Source organism: Berghia stephanieae, chromosome 14 (genome assembly GCF_034508935.2).
Source record: "Berghia stephanieae isolate SIO BIC M18660-M18661 chromosome 14, UCSD_Bste_1.3, whole genome shotgun sequence".
In the NCBI taxonomy this organism is placed as follows: Eukaryota; Metazoa; Mollusca; class Gastropoda; order Nudibranchia; family Aeolidiidae; genus Berghia; species Berghia stephanieae.
The window spans coordinates 22,442,269-22,453,659 of NC_088373.1; the positions used below are offsets into that span (position 1 = coordinate 22,442,269).

The 11,391-nt window shown below is 39.2% G+C and overlaps 2 protein-coding genes across 2 annotated transcripts; one reads left to right on the top strand and one right to left on the bottom strand.

Moving 5' to 3' along the window:
• Window positions 1-6,131: 6,131 nt before the first annotated feature.
• Window positions 6,132-7,965, bottom strand: LOC144959536 (uncharacterized). Its single transcript, XM_078892152.1, has 2 exons — window positions 7,675-7,965; window positions 6,132-6,613 (listed from the first exon to the last, which is right to left on the bottom strand). The coding sequence occupies exons 1-2, from the start codon at window positions 7,823-7,825 to the stop codon at window positions 6,132-6,134; spliced, it is 633 nt and encodes a 210-aa protein (XP_078748278.1). The 5' UTR covers window positions 7,826-7,965.
• A 1,030-nt stretch (window positions 7,966-8,995) lies between these two features.
• Window positions 8,996-10,758, top strand: LOC144959537 (uncharacterized). The gene is made up of 3 exons (XM_078892153.1): window positions 8,996-9,144; window positions 9,202-10,495; window positions 10,603-10,758. Exons 1-3 carry the CDS (start codon window positions 8,996-8,998, stop codon window positions 10,756-10,758), a joined length of 1,599 nt encoding a protein of 532 aa, XP_078748279.1.
• The last annotated feature ends 633 nt before the right edge of the window (window positions 10,759-11,391 follow it).

The following is an 11,391-nucleotide window of genomic DNA, read 5'->3' on the forward strand; positions in this document are numbered from 1 at the left end:
TATGGGAGATCAACGTATCCCACCCAGACAGCGACTCCCTATGGGAGATCAACGTATCCCACCCAGACAGTTAGTGACTCCCTACTCACTATGGGAGATCAACGTATCCCACCCAGACACAGTGACTCCCTGCTCACTATGGGAGATCAACGTATCCCACCTAGACACAGTGACTCCCTGCTCACTAAATCTGACTGGGATACGTTGATCTCCCATAGTGAGTAGGTAGTGTGCTCTTGGAATCTACATCTGATCCCTATTTGTTCCCAGTTCGCCTATGTCTTACTTTTTCTTGGGTACTTTATTTGTAATTCTAGAACTTTTTACTATCCCAATTTCTTCCTTTTTACTGGCGCTGATATAACCTAAATGTGTTGCAAGCGCCGTAAAACCCTTAAAAACAAAAAAAAAAACATAACTGTCTGTCTGGGATACGTTGATCTCCCATAGGGAGTCACAGTGTCTGGGTGGGATACGTTGATCTCCCATAGGGAGTCACAGTGTCTGGGTGGGATACGTTGATCTCCCATAGTGTGTAGGAGGTCACTAACTGTCTGTGTGGGATACGTTGATCTCCCATAGTGAGTAGGGAGTCACTGTCTGGGTGGGATACGTTGATCTCCCATAGTGAGTAGGGAGTCACTGTCTGGGTGGGATACGTTGATCTCCCATAGTGAGTAGGGAGTCACTGTCTGGGTGGGATACGTTGATCTCCCATAGTGAGTAGGGAGTCACTAAGGGAGCGTCCACATATTACGTCATCAAAAATTTGCCCTTTTTAGACCCCCCCCCCCCTCCCCCAAGTCATCACTTGTCATCATTGACCTGACCCCCCCCCCCCTCCCCCAACAGATGATGACGTCATCTAATTTAATAAAAACTAAAAGATAACTTTAATTTCACAATATTTATTATTCATTTTTCAAACCATAAACATTGATTATCAACGTTTGATAAAACACATTCAGACATTTTATTAATTTCAGAAACTATTGATTATTTATGTTTTACGATACAATGGGGACATAAAATTTAAATTTGCAAAGATAAAATCTAACAAACATTATTTAAATTAAAAATTTCAGAAAGTGTAATTTAAAATAGTATAGGAGGCAAATTATTTTATAGCATATTAGTCTTTTAGTGGAATGAATTTCTGTTTCAATTTCCAAACATAAAATTAATTGATTCAAAAATGTTTCTGCCTTGGACCTCTGGCAATGTACTATAAATAGTATCATCAATTTCATCTTCATCGTCATCACTTTCTCCCATTTGCTGTTCTTCTTGTTTTCCGCATTTTCGTGAATGGTCTTTCATTGCTGTGATCGAGGAGTGATACAATGAACATTTAGGGCAAGTTCGCCTTTTGAGAAGTGATACCCCTTTCCCATCTTGTTTCTTGAGAGATGGGCAATACTCATCATAGCAATTTATCTTTAGCTGTTTTGAAAGGAACAAACTTTGAAATAGGCTTAATTTGCCTATGTTTTGATGACATCATCTTGGGTCTGACCCCCCCCCCCCCCCTCCCCCATGTCAACACATGTCAACATTTGGTAGACCCCCCCCCCTAGCTGATGACGTAATATGTGAACGCTCCCTAACTGTCTGGGTGGGATACGTTGATCTCCCATAGTGAGTAGGGAGTCCCTAACTGTCTGGGTGGGATACGTTGATCTCCCATAGTGTGTAGGGAGTCACTGTCTGGGTGGGATACGTTGATCTCCCATAGTGAGTAGGGAGTCACTGTGCCTGGGTGGGATACGTTGATCTCCCATAGTGAGTAGGGAGTCACTAACTGTCTGGGAGGGAAACGTTGATCTCCCATAGTGAGTAGGGAGTCACTAACTGTCTGGGTGGGATACGTTGATCTCCCATAGTGAGTCACTAACTTTCTGGGTGGGATACGTTGATCTCCCATAGTGAGTAGGGAGTCACTAACTTTCTGGGTGGGATACGTTGATCTCCCATAGTGAGTAGGAATCACTGTGTCTGGGTGGGATACGTTGATCTCCCATAGTGAGTAGGGAGTCACTAACTGTCTGGGTGGGATACGTTGATCTCCCATAGTGTGTAGGAGGTCATTAACTGTCTGGGTGGGATACGTTGATCTCCCATAGTGTGTAGCTGGGTGGGGATCCTGACCTCCCATAGCGGGCAGGGAGGTACATACTGTGTCTTCTATCCCCCTATATCTGTTTTCCAACATGCTTTCTGTCTTTGTCTTGGAATGGGATTACTTGGTTTTGTCCTGGCCCTGGCCGGACTCCTGGCTGGGAGGGAAACAGTCAATGCATAGTTATTGTTTTGGGAGATGATATTTTTTTCCTTGTAAATCATCTCTCTGTTATGTATTATTATATGTTATTTTAAATGTATAATGTAAATGTAAGCATTTGAGTGTATTCCTCTTTGTTGGATTTTGTGCTTGTGTCCGGATGAGACTTATAGGTGATCTCAAACTAAGTACATTGGTGGTATGCTCTTGGAATCTGCATCTGATCCCTATTTGTTCCCAGTTCCCCTATGTCTTACTTTTTCTTGGGTGCTTTAATTGTGAGTAGGGAGGTCACTAACTGTCTGGGTGGGATACGTTGATCTCCCATAGTGAGTAGGGAGTCACTGTGTCTGGGTGGGATACGTTGATCGCCCATAGTGAGTAGGGAGTCACAATGTCTGGGTGGGTTCTTTTGTCCTCTCATAATGAGTAGGGAGTGACTTACTCTGGGCGGGATCTTTTGTCCTCTCATAGTGAGTAGGGAGTGACTGTATTACCCATCCCTTATATTATCTATTTCTATGGTATATAGGGAATGAGATTAGCGGAAGAGTAACGTCCCTTGATTGGACGTCACCCATAGTCTGTGATGTCACGGCGGAAAAGTTATTAGAGAGAGAACGTCATGTTGGTTGTGCGCGGAAGCGAGGACGAGAGACACATTCGCACAATCAACATGACGTTCTCTCTCTAATAACTTTTCCGCCGGTGACGTCACAAACTATGGGTGGCGTTCAATAAAGGGACGCTACTCTTCCGCTAATCTCATTCCCTGTAAGGTCTCAACCCACTCCTATTACTACGTGGTCAACAACCTCAGTCAAAACAAAACTAAAAATTAAAATGGCTGCACCAAAAGATATTCGATTTAAGCTGCTGTAATTTAATTTCTGAATGCTGAAGACTGTTCATCCATTGCCATCCGTACCAGAATGACGCGGTTCGGGGAAGGAGGAGACCCGATTGAAATAAAACTTCCAAGGTCAAACTCGTTGCGGGAGGTGCTAAAGTGCCTCGAACATCAGTTATCAAACTGGTGTCGAAAACATGATTCTGGCAAATTGGCGTGTTAGACAAACATTATATATCAAAGGAAAAGGTACACGACTGCAAGGTAGCGATCCTTGGATACAGGGCTAGGGAAGTGTCTGCCAGGTGTTGACAAAGTGACGTGAAAGAGCAACAAAAAACAACTTGGTCCAAATAATTGGAAATGTATGAATACGAAAGTGATGCCTTAATTCAGCACTGGAGACGAGTCATGGGTCCACCATTAAGACCAAAAGAGCAAACGCCAGTCAATGAAATACCCACAAAAGAACCCACCGCGTCCAAATAAGTTCAAAGTTGTGGATAGAGAAATGCTGCTCACGATTTTCTGGGACTATGGAGGTTTTGTTCATATCAAAATCTTGGAACAGGGATAAAGAGTGAATTCCGATCACTCTGTTGCCACGCTGGAAAAACTGAAATCCCTACTGAAAAGAGTGCCACCCCAGAAACCAGAAAAATGCTATAATGCTCGACCCCACACGAGCAGCAGGGTCAAACTGAACTGAGGAAAATGGATTTATCCAGCTTACCACAGTCACCTTCACCTAGCACAAAGCTGTCTACTTAAAATTTCCAAAATTCGTATTTTCCAAGGGAGAAAAAAAATACGTTAAATAGCATGATCCAAAAATGCGCCAAAGTCCTGAATGTTGTTCTGAAGAACCAAACGTTCCTATTCAACGAGATTTATTAAGTCAGAGATTAGAAAGCACTTCTGTAGCTGGAACACAAATTCCGTATTTCTTCGACTTTTTTGTAGTACTAGGCAGGTTAGCTAGCACCTTCAGACTTTTCCTTATTTCCTAAATTGAAGGGTTATCTCAGAGGAAGCCACTGTAAAAGCGACAAAGCGCGCTGTCCGATTTTGGTGTAGAAAAAAGGACGTCATTTTTAAATTATTTTTTTTTTTGCCGACTGGGGTGCTTCAAACGGTGCGGCGTTGGTAGCTCTGCGTTTGTTGTGACGGTGACTAGATAGTTCGAAAAATAAAGTAAGCATTATGTAGCTGTGATTTCAAGCTTTTTTTCGTTGTATTTTTGAATGAATTATTCTTAAAAGTGAGGGAGTTATTCCGCAAATTGCAATGCCTTTCAGCCTACCCTCGTAGTTTTTGTTTTGAATGTGATGGGGTTTTTTTTTTCTCTTGATTTAAAACTAGTGATAGTTTGCTCTTGGAATCTATTTCTGTTGAACCACTACCCACTGTCTTACTTTTTTCTGGGGTGCTTTGGTGGAAATCTAGAATTTTCATTTTTATTTACTAGTCTATTTTCATGTTTACTGTCGCCGAAATGCCTTGAAAGTATTTAAACAAGCATTTGTGCAGTGTTGTCTTCTTAATTTTCCTTCAGACCTGCTAGATAGGCTCTATTGACCCCCATGGTGGGCAAGAGGTCGCTTTCTATATCTTCTATTCTCGTATATCTTTTCTATGCGTTGCTTTCTGTCTTTTTCTTGTGTGGGTTTACTTGGTTTTGTCTTGACCCTTGCCGGAATTCTTGGCTGAGAGCAAAACCGTCAAATGAATAGTGTTAGTGTTAGTTTTAGGAGGTGATATTTTCCCTCCTTGTAAATCAGTTCTCTCTATGTACCGATAGTTTTTGTATTGAACATATTTGTACATATTTGAGTTTATTCATCTTAGCGGGATCCTGTGCTGGTGTATGGGTTAGACTTTTAAGTAAAAAAGTAAGAAAAAAACGCACCCCCCCCCCCCCCCCCCCCCCCCCACAAAAAAAAAAAAATCTGAGTATCAAACATCAGACTTATTGCCAGTCTGGGGTCTACACTTTAATCCCAAATTAGAATATTTTTTTCTCCTTGTATTTTACTTTGTTTGGTTTGTCTGGCACTGTTTCATATACACTTTACAGATCTTTATCTCACATAAGGGCCTGCCTCCTAATTGTGTCATCTGAATCGATAACACGAGACATCTTCTTCTACGATTGTCTTTTGCCTCTGAAGAATCCAAACAAACGATGTGACTCAGAGAGAATCCAAACAAATGATGTGACTAAGAGAGAATCCAAACAAATGATGTGACTAAGAGAGAATCCAAACAAATGATGTGACTAAGAGAGAATCCAAACAAATGATGTGACTAAGAGAGAATCCAAACAAATGATGTGACTAAGAGAGAATCCAAATAAATGATGTGACTAAGAGAGAATCCAAACAAATGATGTGATTGCAATTTATGAAGATCGTGCTCTAGAATGACAGTATTTGTCCTCTGTTTTTATTTCTCTGTAAAAGAGGTTGTCATCTGCGAAGTTTTCAACGTGGACTCTGAATGTAGTCCTTATGACATGTCATTGGTGTAAATGAGAAAGAGGAATGGCCCGAGAACAGTGCCTTGGGGTACTACTGGCTCAACATTTGTAATTACAATACTGATAAGGGTATATAGCATTTTAAAACTAGTTTTGACATAATTACGCTACTCATAAAGTGCCTGTTCACTTTTGTTTTAACTGTGAACAGAGAATTATATTGAGGAAAATCATTGTAATATAACTTGTTAAAGGAAGACTGGTGTCTATAGCAGAGCAGAAAATTAATAATTACAACTACATTTGAATAACAAATTATTTAAGTACCAATTTGACGAATGAATAATATATGTTTTGAGCGATTTAAAAAATCAATTGAGAAAGGATATAGGTAACTATCGTTGTCCTACATCTTAGGCGAATTATAGTAATCTCACTGCCCAAGAACAGACGTGTTTGTTTGAGTTAGTCAACATTCACATACATTTCCCTCACAACTGACTTTGACACACTCAGGGCATTCAACATATCTTGATCATCTGGTTCAACGTAGGAATTGCAATCTTCACTTGATTTACACTGACATTTGCGTACTTTTCCTTTACATATGACGTTGACACAATCGGTGTACTCGGTCTGTTGAGGCTGTCTGGTTCTACGTAGGGATCGCAATCTTCACTGACGTAGGATCTGCCTGAAGCATTCATTATGGTTGTGTCATTTTGCATGGCGTGATTGTCTGCACCGTTTAGTACAAGCTCAGTATATTTTTGAGACATATCCCGTAGTCTGTAAGAATTTTGCATATCATTAACATTCAAGTTGTCGTAGTTGTCTTGACCTATCTCTTGGTAATGGGATTCCTGTATGCCATCTTGGTGTTGTTGCTGTTGTAGTAACATTTCTTGTTGTTGTTGTTGTTGTTGTTGATTTTGTGTTTCTAAACTGTTTGTTGACGTTTGTAATTTCGTGACATTATTATGTGATCGTCTCCACTTTGTAACTGAAACATAAATAAGTAATTCACTGAGGTAAATGTACTTCGTCGAAGCGGGTGGTTGGATGGGAGCATCACCCTTGAATCATATACCTATGATGTTCGCATGGGTGTACGATCCGATAGTGATGTCGTTTCTTCTTCTCTTTACTAGCCTATCCTGCTTCTTTGGTTTGTGATTGTATTTTTGACAGGGGATATTTTTTTTCTGTAAATCTTCTGCCTGTTTGTTCTTGGTTATTTATAATTTAGCTTATGATATCTTTAGGTTATGATTTTGATTTACATTTGTACTATTTTTGTTAGATTGCTTGTTTTTTTGTTTCAGCGGTCTCTCATATAACCTCAATTGTGTTGGAAGAGACCTAAAGCAACAAACAAAAAAAAAAAAATACTTCGTCGAAATTGAATATGTAATGCTTTAGAATATCTTATGGGCAATATAGTAAATTATTATTGAGTTGTTGACAACTAATTTGCTAAATGAATTTATATTAAACCTTAGATTTACTCGTTCGGCATATTCGCTTTTTTTTCTATCAGCATAGCAAATCATTGCTTATGTTATGATAGCTTCAAAATGGCTAACAATTGTCTTCTAAAAATGTGTGAAAAATTTTTTTTCCGTAAATGCAAGTATTAATTACATCAGAACCAACAACAATTTGATACTACTACTATTACAACAATAACTACTACTACAACTACTACTACTACTACTACTACCACTGCAACTTCAACTATACTACTACTACTACTACTACTACTACTACTACTACTACTACTACTACTACTACTACTACTACTACTTCTACTACTACTCCTACTTCAACTATTCGAAGTATGGAAACAAAGTAGACATAGTATCGTAAAAGCGACAGGGAAAAATAAAATAAATCTATTTAAACTCTAACCCGAAATGCAGAATCTTAATATTTAGGGTAATTATCTGAACAAAATAATTTTTGACTTTCATATTGTTACATTTCTTTTTAAAAAAATATAACTCATTACAAGATAATTTAAGCATATTTATTGTTCTATCTTTTGGTCGGGAGAAATAATACCTGCTATCCATATAATGAAGCAAATGATGGCCATGATTACACATCCAACAGCAATTCCAATTCCAAAAGTGCCCATGTGACTACTAACATTGTCATCATTCTTTATCTCTGTAAAACAAACATTCGTCAAAGTGTCATGATCTACCAGCATCGCATTTTCCAAAGATTCTATTATAAATGATTAAAATGTTTAGTTAGGAATAGTATTAAGTTATTGTTGGTAAAAAGTGCATTAAGAATTAATGTTTTCCTCACATGAATTGCCTTTAATTTGGACAATAAAGATTATTATTATTATTATTATTATTATCATTATTATTATTATTATTATTATTATTATTATTATTATTATTATTATTATTATTAATTATTATCATTATCATTATTATTATTATTATTTATTATTATTATTATTATTATTATTATTATTATTATTATTATTATTATTATTATTATTATTATATCATTATTATTATTATTATTATTATTATTATCATTATTATTATCATCATCATCATCATCATCATCATCATCATCATTATTATTATTATTATTATTATTATTATTATTATTTTTATTATTATTATCATTATTATTATCATTATTATTATTATTATTATTATTATTACTATTATTATTATTATTATTATTATTATTATTATTATTATTATTATTATTATTATTATTATTATTTTTATTATTATTATTATTATTATTATTATTATTATTATTATTATTATTATTATTATTATTATTATTATTATTATCATTATCATTATTATTATTATTATTATTATTATTATTATTATTATTATTATTATTATTATTATTATTATTATTATTATTATTATTTATCATCATCATCATCATCATCATCATTATTATTATTATTATTATTATTATTATTATTATTATTATTATTATTATTATTATTATTATTATTATTATTATTATTATTATTATCATTATTATTATTATTATTATTATTATTATTATTATTATTATTATTATTATTATTATTATTGTTATTATTATTACTATTATTATTCCCTAACTCCCAGGTTAGGGAGTAGGTGGGACCCCTTCCTCTTAAGGTGCAGGAGTCAGAACCCACCGGTGAGTGGTACACGCTCTGCTCCTCACCCACCCACCTCACACTCATTCTGCAGTGTGGTGTCTTCTGTGTGTCCTTACTTTTCTTAACCTACCCCTATAACTCATACCCTCTCTAGCCATCGATGTATGGCTCCACTGCCTTGTGGATACCTTCGGGAGGAGAAAGGCTAAGGAGTAAACCTAACAGAAACCTGCATCCAAACTGATGCCAAACGTATCGCTGTGCGACCCTGTGGACCACACCAGGGAGGAAGAGAGGGAGGTTCTGGTTACTGGGCAGCCCAGGATCTCCACATACTTTGCCCAGGCCGCGCCCTGGAGAGGACACTCCAGTCTCACCTTCACCGGTGAAGAGTAACAACACGGAAGACAGCTGTCTACGAGTGATAAATCCTTGCTCGATTGGCGTAGAGTTGGACGCTACGGGTTGTCTTCGACGGTGGGAGGGATCATCTTAATCCTACTGGTCAGCTACCGCCCGCCCCAAGCTGGGCAGCCCCCAGCCAGAAAGGTGTTGACCCGCCACAATCTGCCTGCTTCAGAGGGTGCCTGGAGCTTAGAGCTTGCAAGCTTGACAAGTGGATCGTTAAACTGTGTACCAGGCAAGCAAATGAAAAAGAAAACGAAGTCCCCAGCTCTTCGATTAGCAAGCTGGAATGTAAGAACTATGCGCTCAAGACTGACAGATGACCTTCAGGCCATGGATGATGCTCGAAAAACAGCAGTAATTGATCATGAACTTAACAGACTGAACATCGACATAGCAGCCTTGCAGGAAACGCGACTCCCAGAGAGGGGATCCCTGAAGGAGAAACACTTTACATTCTTCTGGCAAGGAAAAGGCACAGAAGACGTGAGGGAGCACGGTGTTGGATTTGCAGTACGCCATACATTGCTTCCTATGATCGAACCGCCAACCGACGACACAGAGAGAATTTTAAAGCTGCGCCTGTCATCCATGCAGGGCTCGGTGAACCTTGTTTGCGTCTACGCCCCAACACTGCAAGCTTCGGTTGAAGTAAAGGACCAATTCTATGAGTCATTAGACGCCATTGTCAACAATATCCCAGAAGTGGAGCACATCTACCTTCTTGGCGACTTCAACGCGCGAGTTGGTGCCGACAGAGAATCATGGCCAACCGTTTTGGGGCACCACGGTATAGGAAAGATGAATGAGAATGGTCAGAGGCTTCTTGAACTCTGCTGCTATCGCAAACTATGCGTGACGAACACCTACTTCCAGAACAAGGCATGTCACAAGGTGTCATGGAGACATCCAAGGTCAAAACACTGGCATCAGCTGGACATGATCATCACTAAGCACGATTCTCTTAACAATGTTTGCAACACCAGGTCCTATCAAAGCGCTGATTGCGACACAGATCACTCTTTGGTTGCCACAAGGGTGAAACTGACACCAAAGAAACTTCATCACTCAAAGAGAAAGGGCCAGCCCAGGATCAATATCAGCAAGACAGCTTACCGGGAAAAGAATATAGAGTTCAACGAGCAACTTGAGAAGAATCTCAACACAGCTCATAGAAAAGCAGAACAAAACGCACAGGACAGCTGGAACTCTCTTAGAAATGCCATTTACAGCACTGCAGTTCTGACATACGGCAAAAAGGAGCGCAAAAACAATAATTGGTTTGAAGCCAGAATTACTGAGATGGAGCCAGTCATTGATGCCAAGCGCAGCGCACTTGTCAGCTATAAACAAAAACCAAGTCAGAGGAACCTGCAGGCGTTGCGAGCTGCACGCAGCAAAGCACAGCAAACAGCACGACGTTGCGCAACAACTACTGGCTTCAGTTGTCGGACAACATCCAGCAAGCGTCTGACAGTGGCAACATAAGAGCCATGTATGAGGGCATCAAACAGGCCACAGGCAAATCTACAAAGAAAACTGCGCCTATTAAATCCAAGACAGGGGAAGCCATCACAGACAAGGACAAGCAGATGGGATGATGGGTAGAGCACTACTTGGAACTCTACGCCAGAGCAAACTCTGTCACCCAAAAAGCGTTAGACGCAATTGAAGAACTGCCAGTACTGGAAGAACTAGACGCAGAACCAATTATGGAGGAGCTCAGCAAAGCAATCGATGCTTTGGCCTGTGGCAGAGCACCCGGTGACGACAGCATTCCACCCGAAATCATCAAATGTGGAAAGCCAGCCATCTTGGAACCACTACATAAACTTCTGTGTCTTTGCTGGAGAGAAGGCAAGGTACCCCAGGATATGCGCGATGCCAAGATTATACCCTCTACAAAAACAAGGGAGACCGTAGTGACTGTAATAACTATAGGGGAATCTCTCTACTGAGCATTGTGGGTAAAGTCTTTGCGCGCGTTGTCCTCGCTCGACTGCAAGTCCTCGCCGAACGTATCTTCCCAGAGTCGCAGTGTGGCTTCAGAGCCAAGAGGTCGACAGTGGACATGATCTTCTCAGTACGTCAACTTCAGGAGAAATGCAGAGAACAGCAGATGCCCCTCTACATTGCATTTATTGACCTGACAAAGGCATTTGATCTTGTTAGCAGGAAGGGCCTTTCCCAGCTGCTAAAGAAGATTGGCTGTCCTCCTCAGCAGCTTAGCATCA